Genomic DNA, 17,988 nt, shown 5'->3' on the forward strand with positions numbered 1-17,988 from the left:
AAATAATCTGTCCCCAAGTGACAAAACAAATAATTACAGATCTGGCTTTTGTTCACACTGATTACTCAGTACCCAATTATGAAAATGGCAAAGGTAAAGCAAAAACAAATAATGACTAAGTGTACATAAACAGACAGATCAAAGTTTGTAACAAGATAAATCATGCTGACACTTAAGCAGCAAAATAAATACTCATTTCATACCTGTCTCATTAACAAAGAAGTACGGTCTGCTTCTGCATTGTGCACCATTTTTCTCATATATTCCAATTGCTTTTCCAGGAGACTGCAACGTGATTCTGCTTCTTTCAGTTGCAATGACAGTTCTAAGCAGTGGGGAAAACATTTATTAAATATTCTAGTACATACTGATACTTTAATAGTGTATAAAACAGCTGTTGCAAGTTCAGAAATGCCAGATACACACACCCTCATTTTGTTTGGCTATCTGTGACTTTTTGTCATCTCGGTGCTCTCGCTCATGATCATGTATTTTCTTATATTCCAAGGTCTCTCTGGAGAGACGCTGCAAGTTTTCCTGTGCCTGCATGCGCTCTTGCTCCAAGTGGTGGATCTTCTCTTGTAAGTTCTTCAATGCAGTAAAAATAGCTAGGAAGACAATGTAAAGGATCAATTACACGGTCACATCCCTGAAGCAGTACCACATAACCTTAGGGGCTTATCAGATGACACAAACAAGTGGACTGTATTGATGGCAATAAAAGGACTGAACAATAGCAAGTTGCTGATGATATTGCAATGACAAAAAGACATAGGATATAACATTAGTGTAAATCCTACTCAAACCACAGACTTTTTTCAGAATTGTTAAACCCATCTAGGCCAGTTTTATACTCTGAATATATAAAGGTTTTAACAGTTCATAAGATATTAAAATGAAAGATAATGAAACTAAAATAATTTGGGAGTTTCAGTAGCAATGTGCAGATGGGTGGAAAATTGGCTTAAATACCAGAAACAAAAGTAACAGTACAAGGACAATTTACAAAAAAGGTGACACATCTCTCTCACATAAGTGCAGGGGCTGCTACTCTTTCTAATATTTAAATAAAATTCATAAAAATATATATAACAAGCTGGTTGAAATAGCAGATACTAATAAATTAGGTGGAATTGCAGATAACCTAGCATCAGCTGAATTGTCACAGAGTGACCTGGACAGAATTCAGATTTGAGCAGACTTTTGGCAGATAACACCCACTTTTAGCAAATGTCAAGTGTTACACATAGGAAGTAATAATGTTAAATTTGACTAGACAATGGAGGATAGGTAGGGTCTGAAACCTAAAAGTGCACTTAATGAGAAGGCCTCAGGATCTGTACTCAACTAGTCATTGTCCCCATCTGAACATTGTACATTGCTGCCCCATCCACACTAAATGTGTTTTCTTGTAAAAACACATTTACAGTGGAACCTCGGTTCAGGAACGTCTCTGAACACGTACAAATCGTGTTACAACCAAAACGTTTGCCAAACTTTTGCATCTGTTCACGACCACACACTCGGTATACAAACAAGCCAGTTTCCCTTTCGGTTTGTGTGCGCCGATGATTTCCGCACCTGTTCAGTCTCTCCCTGTGCATTCCCTGTGCAGTGAGCGAGAGAGACAGACAGACAGACACATGCACGCACGAGAGAGACATGTGCGCACACACGCGAGAGGCCTGGCACATAAGGCCGAGAAGGCAGTTAAAGAATGCAGCGGGCTTGTTTTTAAAGAGACTGATTCAAGCATTGTTTTAACGTCATTGTATTTAATGAAGATTTTTTTCTATTGGATTTTAACCCCCACTTCACTTCTGTTTACAGCGATCGGTTCGTAGTGTGCATTGTTGCAATGTTACTTTTCTTGGTTGTTTATTAAATTACGGATTTTTCAAATGTTCATGTTTTTCCCTGTGCTTAAAACTCATTAAAAAAAAGTTTTTTTAGCGAGCAGTTCGTAGCGCTATAGCGCGAACTCTTGCAATGTTAGTTTTCTCTGTTGTTCAAGGTTTTCTCAGTGTTATTCAATGTTTTTACATTTAGTTTACTATTACGCTGTGCATTCTATGGTATAATTAACTATATTTGTGCTTAAAAATTAAAAAAAAAAAAATTTACATACAGTTCGTACGGTCTGGAAATGGAAATAATTGTATTTACATACAATCCTATGGGGAAAATTACTTCGGGTCACGACCAAATTGGGTTACGACCAGAGTTTTGGAACGAATTACGGTCGTGACCCGAGGTTCCACTGTATCTATATTTTCAACTTTCTTCATCACTATCCCATCGTTTTCAACCCCTGTTAACAAAGACTTCTTAAAACAGTCTCCAGGGCTATATACTTCTGAAAACATAGTATCAGTGTTTCAGTGTGGATGGACATAAACATGGTTTTCCAAAAACATACCCTAATTGTATTTTGTTTGGTTTGTGCTTATGATCCTGTTCATTACAATGACTCATTAACCAACTGGTCACCATTCACAGAATTTAAAACATTTTCCAGCACAGTTCACAGTACTGTATTTCCAACAGAGCAGGCAGAAAAGAGTTGCTTTCCATTGACTTTGTTGTGCTGCATACCCGTTTGGATCTAAATTGCATTTTGTAAAGTCTGAATCCTGCATACATGCATAAAAAGCCAATTACTTAACTGGTCACTACAGTTTTGCCATAAATCCCATGGCTACCGGCATTAACACTGTAGTGAAAAACTCTCTAATCAATGTTTATTACTTAAGCTTAATGTGTTCAATAAGGAGGAGTGCATTTTGCAGCAAAATTAATAACATGCGCTTAAGGTGGACAGGTGAATGCAGCTGAGCTCACAATATTACAGGACAGAGAGAGCCAAGAAAGCACAATACACTAAAGTGATGGTGTAGAAGTTCTTTCTCTACTTCTTTCTTTTTTGAGTGAGTTTTACAAATTTTGTTTGGTACAAGACACTTAAAATAATACTACAATTGCGGCCAGATTTAAATATTTCATTTACTGTATATCTGGCCACAATTTTAGTATTATTTTAAGTTACCAGTCAAAATTCACAGCTCAGACAGATGATAGTTTACTACTTTGTGGCTAAAACATTTCTTGTCAGAGCAGTAACTTAGGCAGAAATTACAGTCTGATGGGGTAGATTTTTTTTCATTATCTACTGACTTTCAATAAGGATTCTGTAAAAACATATTAAAACTTATAAAATCATATTATTAACATATGACCTACATGGAATTTTCCTTAGAGTGATAGACCAGTTAGGTAGGTTCCAGCCAGCAGCTTTTGTTTTTGTTGCACCAACATCTATGGATGGTTAGATTTTAACTAAGCACTCCTGTACTGTGACATCAATGAAGCGTTGAGACTATCTGGGAAAGTGATTTTTTCATCTTCAAGTCATAACATGACAAGTAACAAGTAACTAACCAACAAAGAGATGGACCATTTTAAAATGCTAAGTGTTGTTAATGTTATCTGAATCAAGTTGTTTTCAGTTTGTTATCAGATTCACATTTTTTTTTTAAATAATTAAATTTATCCAGTGAGCGAAACATAGATTGCAGCAGCTCTTTTTTAGCATCTTCAGGTATGCCTATAAGTTATGCCTAATGAAAAAAATGTACAACATCCTTAAAAATGTAAATTGTATGTGCTTTATATACAAAATTTAAAACTGACTACCATATTTTCCTGAATGTATCCTACATCCCTGTATAACCCACACATTTCATCTTTCACTAAAAAGTTATTAATTATTGAACAATAGCATTTCCTCAGGCAAATAGTATTTTGTAAGAAAATATGATATTCTCCATCTAATTAATATGATATTGCTGCAGACGAATTATATTCTCCCATGTTCGAACGTCAGTAATACCCACCGCAAGACAGTCATGAAACAGCAACTTCACATTACTAACCAGCCACTTTATTCATATTATTCCGGGTGCAATGTAATTATCCCAGTCTTCCTCTACTGCATGCTGTACAACTGTTGCAGTATTAGTAAATGCACCCTGTAAGAAGTAAGTTTATGTCCAGTTTGGATACTGTTACACATGAAAGCATCAAAGTAGAGTATGACTTGCATTCATTGAACTCCGAGTATGCCTTCATTTGGTGACCTAAAACAGCCACCTGCCCCTAAAAGGAGACACTGATATTTTCAAACTGCACCAAGCTATAGCCTTTCTGTGTTGCGAGGCTGAATCAATAGGGAGGCATCTCTAAACAGGACTTCTCTAAACCTCCTGGTACACTGAACAGAATGTATGAATATCAAAGTGACAGATAGACGTTTCTCTAATTAAATATATATATATATAAAAATAATAATAATAATAAAGGACTGTTGAGCTTAGAAGCTAGACTGAACACTGGCAAAGTCTCCCGATCAGCTGCCTGCTGTGTGGCAACGTGGTAAACTACATCACACTAGATGCGTCAGTATTTGTGCTTAGGAAAAGAGTAGATATAGTTATTATTACAAAGCAGTTAACCCATACTTTTACATAAAAAAAAAAAATGCACACCACAAATAGCAACTTACTTGCCCAGTGAACTTCATGCAAAACCTAAATCTATGTAAGTCTATTAGGGCTGTCAAGAAGAATGCATCACAAAAAATTCCTTGAATTCTATAACTGTTTTTTCCCCCTGACACTAGTTTCACTTTGTATTACTCTAGAAGTGCTACACTTTATGTCCTTTTTTTTTGGCACGTCTCCTCCACAGCAAATACTGACTGACCTATTTGCATTTTTGAATAGTGAGCTTGTTGAGTCAATTATTAGTAAAGGAGATAGCCTTTTAAACACAATCTTTATGAGCATTTGGAGGCTAGTTTTACTAAACCAACTGCGGTGCTCTTGGATAATGGCATTATAATGGTCACTCTTGCACTTGAGATCTCCAATTTACTGCTGTTTTATGCTTCACCTATTAACACTAGAATCCCCACCAAATTTTGTTTCCCTTGATCACCCTACATTCCCCAACACTTGCGAGGAAATTTAGATGGCCTTATCACCTCACCATATTGCCCACTGATAGCCGCCACTCACCTATGCCCAGTACAGCCAGCCATTTGTGCCTCGTGACACTTTTACGATGTGTTTGTCACCGCCACTGTTGAAGATTTTATATAGCAAAAACTTGTAAGGCACTATATAAGAAATGATATCATTATTTGAAATACTGTGCATTTCATGAGTGTTCTGTGTCTACAACAATATGTGTAAATATATAACGAAAAAGAACTGTTAGGTCTTGTACACAGAAAGCAAATGTATGTGTTTATTATATCGAGCTTATGTCACATTTGGGTAATTACAATGGCACTGATAAATAATTTGTCTTTATTGCCCTAACTTTTACAAGAACCATACATTTAGCGGACTGTTACAGACTCAGATCAAATGCATGTTTTTATTATATCAAATATGGCAGTTTCAAAATTAAACAAGCAAGCACACAATGCATGAATGCAAATGTCTTTATTCTTTACCGATTAATATTTGGACTTCAAACATTCACAGAGACATGTCATTTGAATGATTTCTTTTCATTAGTTTTTAACCTCGGATAAATGCCATATTGTTTCGTTACTGTGAATGTGAAATACAAGTATCGTTTTCAAATTAAGACATGGAACATAAACACTTTCACAAAAGTTATAATGAAACAAGTATTCAAGAGAAAAACTAAATAAATTAATCATTCAAATGACATGTTGCTGAATGCGTATAGACTGGGAAGTCCAAATAGCTTTCCAAATAAAGATGTTTTCATGCATGTGTATGTTTGTGTGTGTTTCACATGCAAGTAGTCATATGGGATATAATATATACATTTCTATTGAATAACAGACAGTGCAGGTTTGTTTATTGCAAAATGTAATGCTAAACAGCAATTTAGGTCTGTGTGCCAGTTATCATCACAGAATCGCGATTGTCAAAAAAAGTAAAAACTCACATTCAAGCAGTTATATTTGATATAATAAACACATACATTTGCTTTGTATATACAAGACCTAACATTTCTTGTTTTGTCGTACATTTACACAGATTGTTGTAGACATGGAACACACATGCATGCATACATGCACATGTATGCATTTCAAATACAGTAATCCCTCGCTATATCGCGCTTCGCCTTTCGCGGCTTCACTCCATCGCGGATTTTATATGTAAGCATATTTAAATATATATCGCGGATTTTTCGCTGCTTCGCGGGTTTCTGCGGACAATGGGTCTTTTAATTTCTGGTACATGCTTCCTCAGTTGGTTTGCCCAGTTGATTTCATACAAGGGATGCTATTGGCAGATGGCTCAGCTTACTTTTCTCTTTCTCTTGCACTGACTATCTGTGATCCTGACGTAGGGGGATTGAGCAGGGATGGCTGTTCGCACACCTAGACGATACGGACGCTCGTCTAAAAATGCTGAAAGATTATCTTCACGTTGCTATCTTTTGTGCAGCTGCTTCCTGAAACGACATGCTGCACGGTGCTTCGCATACTTAAAAGCTCGAAGGGCACGTATTGATTCTTGCTTGTTTGTTTTTCTCTGTCTCTTTACTCTCTCTCTCTCTTTGTCTGCTCCTGACGGAGGGGGTGTGAGCTGCCGCCTTCATCAACTTTGTGCCGCGGTGCTTCGCATACTTAAAAGCCAAACTGCCCTATTGATTTTCCTCTGCCTTTATGACAGTCTCTGATCCTGACTCCTTTGAAGAGGAAGATATGTTTGCATTCTTTTAATTGTGAGACGGAACTGTCATCTCTGTCTTGTCATGGAGCACAGTTTAAACTTTTGAAAAAGAGACAAATGTTTGTTTGCAGTGTTTGAATAACGTTCCTGTCTCTCTACAACCTCCTGTGTTTCTGCGCAAATCTGTGACCCAAGCATGACAATATAAAAATAACCATATAAACATATGGTTTCTACTTCGCGGATTTTCTTATTTCGCGGGTGGCTCTGGAACGCAACCCCCGCGATGGAGGAGGGATTACTGTAATGATATTATTACTAATATACTGTACCATCTTACAAGTCTTTGCCATATAAAATCTTAAACAGAGACATGAGCTGTAAGTGAGAGGATTCAAGTTGGTGGTGCTAAACATAGAGTGTAAGTGTCAGAAGGGGTAAACTGCTGGCTGAAGTGGGGATGGGTCATTTTTAGCTTTAGCACTGCTAACCGACACATTTGCAAAACAAAGGCGGTTATCAGCAAGCAGTACGCAAGATTTTCCTCAGGTGTGTTTGTGGAAAGTAGGCTTTACAGGGAGAATGAAAATATTTCCAGACTTTGCATATTCTGATGGTTAAAATTGGAATTCCCAAACACGGTCTTGTTTTCCATATTAAACACAATGGGAAATAACTGTTAAATTTCTGATTTTAATTTTGTTATTATAACATCACCTTTTTAAAGAGTCTTTTGAGCAATGCTCATTTTAGTTATCTGTGCCAACTGACTGCTCACTTAACATGTATTCTTAAGTAATAAATGTCCTTGAATACTTGCTTTACTTTAAACATTTGTTAGGCATAATTAATTGAATCATTACTCGATAATCTGTAATAAGAGTGTGATTGTTTATTTGTACATTGCTCTAAATAAAATGTTAATGTAGCACTGCCAAGCAACAGCCTGCATGGAATATACAAAAATTATAAAATCGACAAGACAGGTGCAACTGGTCATGAACAAGACTCATTGTTTATTGAACATGCTAAAACTGACACTTAGATTATGCCTCCCTCTTATTTGGACGGGATTAGTTTTTACACCAGGATGTGGGGTAAAGTAATACTGGAGGACATCTGCAATTTTTAAACTCTATTCGGACAACAGGATTAGATTTTTTACAACAGGTGGTGTAGTAAAATCAGTGATTTACCAGCAGTGCATTACTCTGTACACACATTTCCCTTTAGTTGTGGTCTGTACGCTATTGGTCCAGACCACATTAGAAACCATATATATATATTATATATATATATATATAAAACTAGCCGTCCCCCGCGGTTCTACCTGTGTAGTAGTGAAGCAGGACACTTAGGAGGGTCCTGACCGGCTCCCCACTCCTGATGTTACACTTCCCCCTCCCCTCGGCCCGCAGCCTCTGTCTCAGATTAACAAGAATATATCACTCCTGCAAGTGAACTATGTTTCTTAGTATGATGAGAAAAGTCACAAAATCAACCGGAATGTTCAAGCAAATTATAGAAAAAAACTTGATCTAAATCCATTAAGTAGTTCTCTCGTTCGCTAGCTAAGTGGAAGTAAGGGTACACCCCAAAGCTGGCTCGTGAGTGAGGAGGGCCCAGGCCCCCTCTGTGTCGCTTGGATTTGTGCAAATGAATTGGTACTGCAAGCGAACTATGAAACATAGCATAATGACAGAAGATACAAAAATCAACCAGAATGTTCAAGCAAATTATTGAAAAAAAGAAAAAAAAAAAACACAATCTAAATACATTAAGTAGTTCTCTCGTTAAAAGCGGACAGACATTGGATTTAAATGTATATGTGTGTGTGTGTGTGTACACATCAGCGTGCTGACATACTTTTTATGAGATCCAACACCCCCAGCTTTTCAGCATGAACAAAAAGAAGTACACCGACAGTTCTTTTTACCATTTCAGGCATGGTGCTTTAACATATAAAATAAAGATGACTAAAGAACAAGATGGTTTTCTATGGATAAATATTTTGTGCAAAATTAAACATTTTGTTACTTGGGATGATAAACAAATAAAACTAATCAAAATCAGACAATTCAATAGCATGAAATCAGTGATGGCTATAGGTCCTAAACAAAAACAAAAACAAATAAAACCTGATAGGATCATCCCTGCTTAAAATTATTCTATAATGAACTTCTTCAAAAAAAGAGATGGTTCATACCTGTTCTGTTGCCCAGAGGATACGCATTCACTGGTCTGCCTGGTTCTATATGCAAATCAGAGTTAAGAAAAGGCCGACTTGTGGGATAGTCAATACAGGAGTGTTCAGACAGACAATCAATTCCTTCTGGACCCACTGTATTCCTCAACAAATTATCCCGAGGCTGTAAAAAGAAAATAGCACATCAGCAAAAAAAAAAAACTCACAGACAAGCAGGCAAAGGAAAGCACATACATCTAGATGGAAACTATAAACCAAAGGATGAGCTGTAATCCAATGAAGCATGAGAAGCGTATGTATGAAGCAAGAGATGATCGTAATCCACATGGTGTCCTTCAGGTTCCTTTTTAAAGGGCCAGCTTACTCTATCTTCTTCCCAGCAGCCTCTGCACCCTCTAAACCTGTCAAATAGTGCTATACTGCTGGGGCTGCTGGTAAAGTTGCTCTGAAATGTATTACTGCATACAGTCTATCTATGTGACAAATGAATTTAACTAAAGGCATTTTCACACCTAGATCATTTGGTGCATCTTCCATGAAACTGGATTTAGACCCTTTGTTAAATGTGGTCTTGGTGCATTACCAAGCAAATCCTGAAGCAGTTTTCATGAGGTATGAATGTGATCCAACATGGGACCAATCCCACTACAAGAAATAGTATGTATTACGTGTGAAAGTATGTGTGTTAGGTATTCACACTAAGTATCTGCTGCGGGTAAATAGGGAATATCATTCCCAGCATAATGAGTCAAGGTTTTTATATCTGTATTACCGCAATTATTTTTCCATTTTGTTTCAGTACACAAACTCATGCATCATTTTCTCATTTTCTATTGCTCAGCAAACTTTAGATCAGGGGTGCCCAATACGTCGATCACGGTCGACTGGTACGGTAGATCGGAAAGGTAGTGCAGGTAGACTACGTTACATTCAAAAAATTTTTTTTAAACGTTAGTCTATACGTATATCCTCCCTATGGCATTTGCCACTTGATTGACAAACAGGGCCAGTCTGAGATCTCTTTTCTTCTAGCACACTGGTCATCCCGCATGCACGATCAAACGCGCGAGCTACTGCAAAACTCCGGCTGTGAGCTAGTTAGCCTTCCAATTTATATTGACTAAAGAAGGGATTTAAAAAAAAAAATGTTTGGGTGGGTATGGGCTGGATGTGTAATTGGAAGAGGATTTTTTTCCTCACAATGTCACAATCAAAGTGCATTTGTCTGATCTGTCAATCTATCATTGCCATTCCAAAGAAGGAAAATGTGGAAAGGCACTTTCGAACTGTTCATAAAAACTACGAAACTGACTTCCTTCCGAAAAGCGATCTGAGAAAGAGAAAGGAGGGGGAACTAAAATCGCAGTTAATCGGACAGCCGTCATTTTTCACTCGGCTAAATTCAAAAGCAAAGGCAGACACACCGAAGCATCGTTCCGGGTGAGTCACTCAATCATTAAGCATAAGAAATCCTTCCAAGATGAAGAGATGATAAAAGAGGCCTTCGTCTCCTGGCTGGAGAAAAAGGAGTTTCTCCTTGTCATTAAACATGCAGAATACAAGCAACTTAATAACAATCAATGGCTGCTAGACTTGTCATTTTTTTCCCGATCTGACCAACATGTTGAATGAGCTTAATTTACAGCTGCAAGGAAAAGAGAACTCCATGGTCAATATGATTAGCTCAGTTAATGCTTTCAAACGAAAAATGCAACATCTGTCCTCAAAGCTGCAGAGCCTTGATTTGGGGAATATCCAAAACCTCCCATCAGAGCTGGAGACGCAATGGAAGGCGTGTGCGCAACTTGACAGCATACACTACACAGAGCAGATTGAAAATTGAATGTCAGACTTTGACAGACGGTTTCAAGACTCAGCTTTACTTGAGCCAATCGCTACATTTAAGTGCTATCCGTTTAGGGAAGATGTTGAGGGTGATTCACCCGCATCAAAAATTGCAACACTGTTTCACCTAAAACTCCTCTACAGTGGAGGATGACATTTTGACACTACAGGATGACATTCAGCTGAAGTCTGGGTCCCTTGGACAGTTTTGGAACTTACTCACAGAGAAAAAGTACCCAAACATGAGGAAATGTGCTACCTCCTTGACTGCATTATTCGGCTCTACTTATTTATGTGAGTCAGCCTTTTCCCACATGAAGATTATTAAATCCAAATACTGTAGTGACCATGAATGTATTGAATTGTTATTGTGCCATAAAGGTTATTCAGTTATGCAAGGTACAACAACATATATTTTATGTATACAACAACATATATTTTATGTATAAAGTATACTCAGTATATATATAGATATAGCATTTTTAATGTAGGTAGATCATTTCGACCTGGTCATTTTAAAAGCAGCTTGCAAGCCGAAAAAGTGTGGGCACCCCTGCTTTAGATATTTTTAGTAATTATTTATCAGTGCTAGTTTTACACATGGCTAAGCATAAGTTAAATGGTCTAGAGCAACCCTGAGAGAAAAAGTTAAACTGATACAGAAAAGTAAGGAAAACTAATTTCCAATACAGGGAGAGTGTTTACAGAGTATAAGGAAGTATTTTCTGCTTAAATATGTAAGCTCATTCAGTAAGGAGTTATGCAAGCATACAAGTACATATTTATACAACACACGTTTAAGCATGCAAGTTATATGTATACATAAGAACATTTATGCATACACAATATTTATCTATTTTCTCATTTTTCTTTTGCACATACAGCCATAAGTAATATTTGAACAGATAGCAAGAAGCTCCTGTAATAAGTTCTGGCTCTTCACTGCCACTTCATAGAAAAAAGGTAATGGGTGGATAATATATATTGATTTGTGGCTTGAGGTAAGTAGATAAAATATTGCAGGTAGTTTTAAAAATCCAATCCTATTCATGGATGAGAAATCTATTAATTTGATGGTCTGGTTTACTTCAACTCTCTGAAACACACAGAAATATCAGTGTTGTTCTACATACATCTGTTCTTGTTTGTGGCAGTTAGCTGCAGGGTTTTGCTAGTGGAACTGCGAAGGTTCTGTAAATTTGCTAACCTAGGATATGCCAATCTCATTCTAAGAAACCAAATATAATGATAGGAATTTAGCCATATGGCTAAGCATACAAAAACAACAAAACTTTATTTATAAAGCACATTTACAAACAGCCAGCCAAAGTGCTGTTCAATCAAAAATAAAATAAATAAAATTAATCACATAAAAATCAGTCACATAGAATTAAAAATAACCAAAAATAAAGGAAAATAGAACAAATTAAGTTAGCAGCAGCAAGATAACAATAAGAGAAAAGGAAAAAAAGACTCACACCATTGATTCAAAAGCCAGCGTGAAGAAGTAAGTCTTAGGTAATGACAAATGTGACTAAAGAGGGGGCCATTCTGATATACTCCAGTAAACTGTTCCACAGAGAGGGGGCAGCTACCAAAAAAGCCCGGTCACTTCTCCATTTATACCTTGACCTAGGGACCACTAATAGCAACTGGCTAGATGACCTAAGTGCTCTCTTTGGGGTGTAAATTTTTAAAAGATCTGAGAAGAAAGAAGGCACCAGTCCATTTAGGCATTTAAAAACCATTAACACATTTTTTAAATCAATTTGAATATGAACTGGAAGCAAGTAAAGAGAGGTGAGTACTGGAGAAATATAGTTACATTTGTGAGTGTGAGTTAAAAAATGGGCCGCAGCATTCTGCGCCATCTGTAGGTGATGTAAGGATGCCTGATCAACCCGAAGGTACAGACTATTACAATAATCTAACCTAGAGGTTATAAACACGTGAACTGCTTTTTCTGAGATCATTTTGAGATAAAAAGACCCTAAACTTTGATGAAAGACTCACCTGATAAAAACAGGATCTAACTACAGCATTAATCTGTTTATCAACTGTGAAAGTTCTCTCAAAAATACCCCCCACGTTTTTGGTATAACGCCTCTCATATAATACCAGAGAGCCAAGAGCATTATTTAGAGAAGTTGAAATTTCAGCAAATACAAAAAACAATATTTCTGTTTTCTTTTCATTGAGCTGAAGAAAGTTTATTGTCATCCAGGATTTCATTAAAACACTCATGCAACAGGCATGCTGAACCTCCCTATAGTGTTTGTTTTAAATGGCAAGTAAAGCTGCATACCGTCACCATAAAAATGAAAAGAAATCTCATACTTCCTAATAATGGAACCTAAAGGCAACATGTAAAGAGTAAAACGTACAGGGCCAAGAATGGAACCATGTGGAACACCAGAGCTAAGAGGGGCTGAGGTGGATGAAGAATCAGCAAGCCATACAGAAAAACTGTGACTTGTTAAATAGGACTGGAACCATTCAAGAGCAACACCCTGAACCCATATATATTGCTTCAAATGTTTTAAGAGATTGCTTGGTCCACAGTATCAAATGCTGTGATAAGATCCAAAAGAATCAAGATTGCAATTTCACCAGAGTCAGTTATTAATAGAAGATTACAAACCTTTAAAAGTACAGTTCCTGTGCTATGACAAGCTCTAAAACCAGACTGAAAATCATCCAAAATACCATTTTATTTAAAAAAATCTTCAAGCTGGAAAAAGAACAAACTTTTTCAAGAATCTTGTCAAGAAAATACAATTTAGAAATAGGTCTATAACTGGACAGGATAAAGGGATCTAAATTCTACAATTCCACAGGACATACTGCATGAACAGACAGCCCACAAATGCTGCATTGCAAATAGACTTAGGTTTTGAAGTTTACTCTTAAATTATATTCTATTTATACACCATAAATTAAATTCCCTCATGGCAATTAACAAATACTATAACTCAAGTACAGTTTTCTTTTTGCAAATTACAGACATATATATTATTTAAATATGAGCCAACAGTTTTAATTACTTTAATTTGTGTCAAAAAGTAAGTCAGAAGTGACATCAGAACCATTTCAAAACACCACCTGCCTGAATAAGTAATAGTTTGCGGAGGAAGAGTCTTCAGGTTTATCATTACTGTACACAATCACACGGGTGCTGAGCAGAATGAAACATATCCCAGATGACAGCTGGCATAGCAAATATCACATTTGGACACTGCCTTTAGGTAAGCAGTGAAAAGAAAGGAAGAGGTGCAACTCGAGCTGTTGTGATGCAGTTCGGGTGACATCTAAAGTGGCCTTTGGAAAGCATCCTGAAAGACGACTGTGAGTAATGGAAATTAACATGTTATGAAACGGCACCGTATAGATAGATAGATAGATACTTTATTAATCCAAGCACGTTTCCACAAGTATACTGTTCAAGAAAACGACTCTGGGCCCTGTCAATTACAATTACGTAATATTTAATATAAATATGTTTATAGAGTGAAGGTAATTCCAAAGAAAAATACGTTCTGAATATCTATTGCACATTACAGTATTAAAAGCAAGTACCACCACCCTGTACATACGGAGCAATGAAGAAAACATGCGACATCAAAAAGACTCGTAATTGGTATAGTTTAAATTTTGGTAATGTACAAGGATAACATATTTGATAACGGTTGTGAGAACTGTGCGAAAAGTGTCTTATTGGCAATACCAGCGCACCGACCACAGAAGGTTCCTGTCATATTTAGTGCTACCGGAAAAGGGTATAGTGTCTTTCTTTATGGGGAATTTAGTACGTAGGCTGAAATTTTAGACTCTAAAACTCCAATATATATTTTTTTATCATCACATGATGCTCCACAGTCGGACCGCAGCCTCTCCACTACTGGATTTCTGACATCTCAAGAAATGCATGCACATAAGGGTCCTGACCCGCGTCACACCGCAGCCATCTATGCACACTACGGCCTTACATAAAATGTTAAAGCCTTCTGATACAATTCGAGTATACAATGAAGCATAATTTTGTTTACATTACTCTAGTTCTCTTAGCAATTACCAGAATAATTATGAGGCAATTACGTACGCAGGTATGGGACCTGTAACCCAAGGTCTCCACTGAGCTAAGAAGTCGCAAACTTACCTAGCCCCATCACAACACCAACCTTCTACAAACGCAACTGCACACGCTAACAAATGCACAAACAAAAAAGCGCGATTTCACCCCAGCCCCCCAAAAGTAAACAGCCTCCGCACTCACAGCTACTGATATTCAAACGTGCGTCTATCGCGTGCACTGCTCAAACGTACGCAATTAGACGCCCCTCTGCATACGCACCGTGCCTTTGCTGTAAGACGCCACCGCCGTCGCCATCGATTAAAACAGTCCCAAAGTGTATTGAACATCTATCGGTCCACCGATTTACGATAAACACTGAGTGCCTAATAATACGGGACAGGAAAGACAACCAATATCCCGCCTCCAATGCAGAATAATCTAACTATGATTGACACGCCTCTTTGTAAACCAAAAGTCGAAATGCAAAATAGGTTCCGCCCTTTTACAATGTGTACCAATCAGAAGCCCAAGTTGGGTTAGTATTAATTTTTCAATAGGTTAAATGCAAGGGAAACTGGTAAATTCAAGTTGTAATAGTTAAAAGATTTGGCCTGGAATAAGTAACCGCCGAAAGTTTCTCTGTTTAAGAACAACCTTCATGCTTACATCCTAACACTGATCACAGCCTAGAATGGGGAAGATATAAAAAGCGATACTGTCTTTAAAAACACCTCCAAAATCAAGCGGAAATCGGGCAGCAGAGGAGGCGCCTTGGGCAAGACGGAAAAGGGAACAGGTAGGCGGCGGGGAACAGACCATATTGGTTGTCACTAGTACCTTATTCTAGGGTTTAACGTGTAAAAAAATCCTATCTAGGTTTCCTTTGTATACTAGTTCAATATGTCTGCATTATTTGTTTTGTACAATTACTTATTGCATATTAATTGGTTTATTCTGTGTAATTATCGTGATTTGTTAGGCGTTTACACTAAATCTATATATAAACGTAAAAAATTGTTATACTTGTGTTTATTTGTATGAAAATATTGGTAATAGTCACTGTTCTTTAAATTTGTACGTGATTTTATGAATATTGTTGACTGCGTGAACATAAATCTTTAATATACAGGAAAACGGCATGCGATTATAATCATAGAAGCAAAAATGTGTTTCTTGAAATTATAAAATTGCATAAGATTTTTGTTAAATTTAACGGTGTTTTCTCCTAAAACTGAACACTGAACGTCCAAAAAGATGTCACAATTTTAAAGCTGTGATTAATGGGTAGGGTATGGTATAGTGTATGTTCTGGCTTTGTATATGATCTTTTAATTTATAAAAAAAAAAAAATCTTAGCCACAATTATGTATAGATTCAATACGAAAAACAGTAAGGTAATTTTTCAAAAATTATATTTTCATTATTAAACATTTCAGGTTCACACTTACTCAACCTCCACAAGAAAGAAATCTGCCCTATTTACAGTATAAATAAAAATATGAATTGCGCCACAATTTCCAAATCAAGTGTTTTTCTATCAATCAAAACTTGTTACTAGATTAAATACATATTTATTTTAGCTTTGCATTTCTTCGCATATTATTTGTGTGGATTTCAGTATTAACAAGACTACACAACTGCAATTTCTGAACAACAAGACATTAAGTGAACAGGCCTGAAAAATTATGCAGTGGGCTTGCGCCCTGCCCGGAGTTTGTTTCCTGCCTAGCGCCCTGTGTTGGCTGGGATTGGCTCCAGCAGACTCCCGTGACGCTGTAATTAGAATATAGCTTGAAAAATGTGGGGAAAGCAACATACAACTGGAATTTATGCATCACAAATTAAGGGTGATGATATTCATTTCTTACAGCAATGTAGATAACATTGGTCTTCAGTTTCTTCAACATTAAAATGCAGACTAAATGAGTCTAGTGTCTGTTATCAGTCCTGGGCGTTCTGTCTTGAGTTTATTAGTGTTCTGCTGAAAGAAAAGTTCAAATTATTGACATTCATAATATTTCTTTGGTTGTTCACTTTTGCCATTATCAAAGTCTTTTTTTCCCTCGTTTTTTTTTTTTACATGATTATCACCTTGTTCTCTTTCCTTCTACTTCTGTTTCTCCTTCCAGTCTTCTGTTGAGTATGGCTTGCTCCTTTGTTAATGTGCCTAAAGTATTTAAGCTTTTGTTTACAAAAGTATTTGGAAATGCCTTGTTTTAATCTTCTATATGGAAAACATATTTGAATGCCAAGTGGTCTAGCTCAGTTAACCTGCTACATTATAATCTCTTAATCCTTAATCAGTAGACATTATTTTAAACTGTATACAGTACACATTACTAAATCAGTGATACATTATGTTCTCTCTTCATTTAGTTATTCGATACATAGATCCAACTTAATTTGTCCCCATAGGGAAATTTGGCTTTTTACAGAAACTCGTACGTATTACAAATACATACCAGAATAACTATAAAGGAAGAAAATTAAAAATAAAGAAAACTTCTGACTTTCCAGTCACATTCTCAGTGAGGCATTATACTTGGATGTTGCTGTTAGTATGAAGGCGTCCAGCAGCATTTCTGCCACACTTTGGCTGAATGTCCTCAATTGTTCATAATGGCAATCAGTTTTGTTTAAATTCTCTCCTTCGCTACTAACTTCAGGGGGTCCAGAGTGCATCCTGTAACTGAACCTGCCCTTGTAATGAGCTTGTTAATTTGGTTGGCCTCTTTTGAAGTGATGCTGCCAGCCCAGCTCACTACAGCTCAGAAAATCACACTGGCAAACACAGAGTTGTAGAAGATGTCACTCCACTCATTAAAGGAATACAGTCTCCTAAAGAAAAAAGCCTACTCTGCTCTCTTATATAGTTCCTCTGGTTAAGAGACTAGTCCAACCCTGTTATTGATTTTAACCCCCAAAAACTTGATAGGAGGATGCTACCTCTACATCCATTCCCTGAATAGTGACCACACATAGAGACTTTACGGTGTGGCAAAAGTTCAATAACCAGATCTTTGGTTTTGCTAATGTTAAGATACAGACAATTCTTTTTGTACCATGAAACTAAGTTCTCCACCTTATTTCTACAAATGACATGACCGGGTGTTATATTTATAGTCAGAGGTGTACAGAGTAAAGAG

General features: G+C 36.9%; 1 protein-coding gene across 1 annotated transcript in view; it reads right to left on the reverse strand.

Moving 5' to 3' along the window:
* Positions 1-15,279, reverse strand: part of cep57 (centrosomal protein 57) — a 32,356-nt gene extending 17,077 nt beyond the window's left edge. Inside the window, exons 1-4 of the mRNA XM_028800500.2 lie at positions 15,122-15,279; positions 8,926-9,088; positions 429-608; positions 204-325 (exon numbers count right to left, since the gene is read on the reverse strand). Coding sequence (XP_028656333.1) covers positions 204-325; positions 429-608; positions 8,926-9,088; positions 15,122-15,157 — 501 coding nt within the window. The 5' untranslated portion in view covers positions 15,158-15,279. The remainder of the gene's footprint in view (positions 1-203; positions 326-428; positions 609-8,925; positions 9,089-15,121) is intronic.
* Between the last annotated feature and the right edge of the window lie 2,709 nt (positions 15,280-17,988).

Source organism: Erpetoichthys calabaricus, chromosome 4 (assembly GCF_900747795.2).
Source record: "Erpetoichthys calabaricus chromosome 4, fErpCal1.3, whole genome shotgun sequence".
In the NCBI taxonomy this organism is placed as follows: domain Eukaryota; kingdom Metazoa; phylum Chordata; class Cladistia; order Polypteriformes; family Polypteridae; genus Erpetoichthys; species Erpetoichthys calabaricus.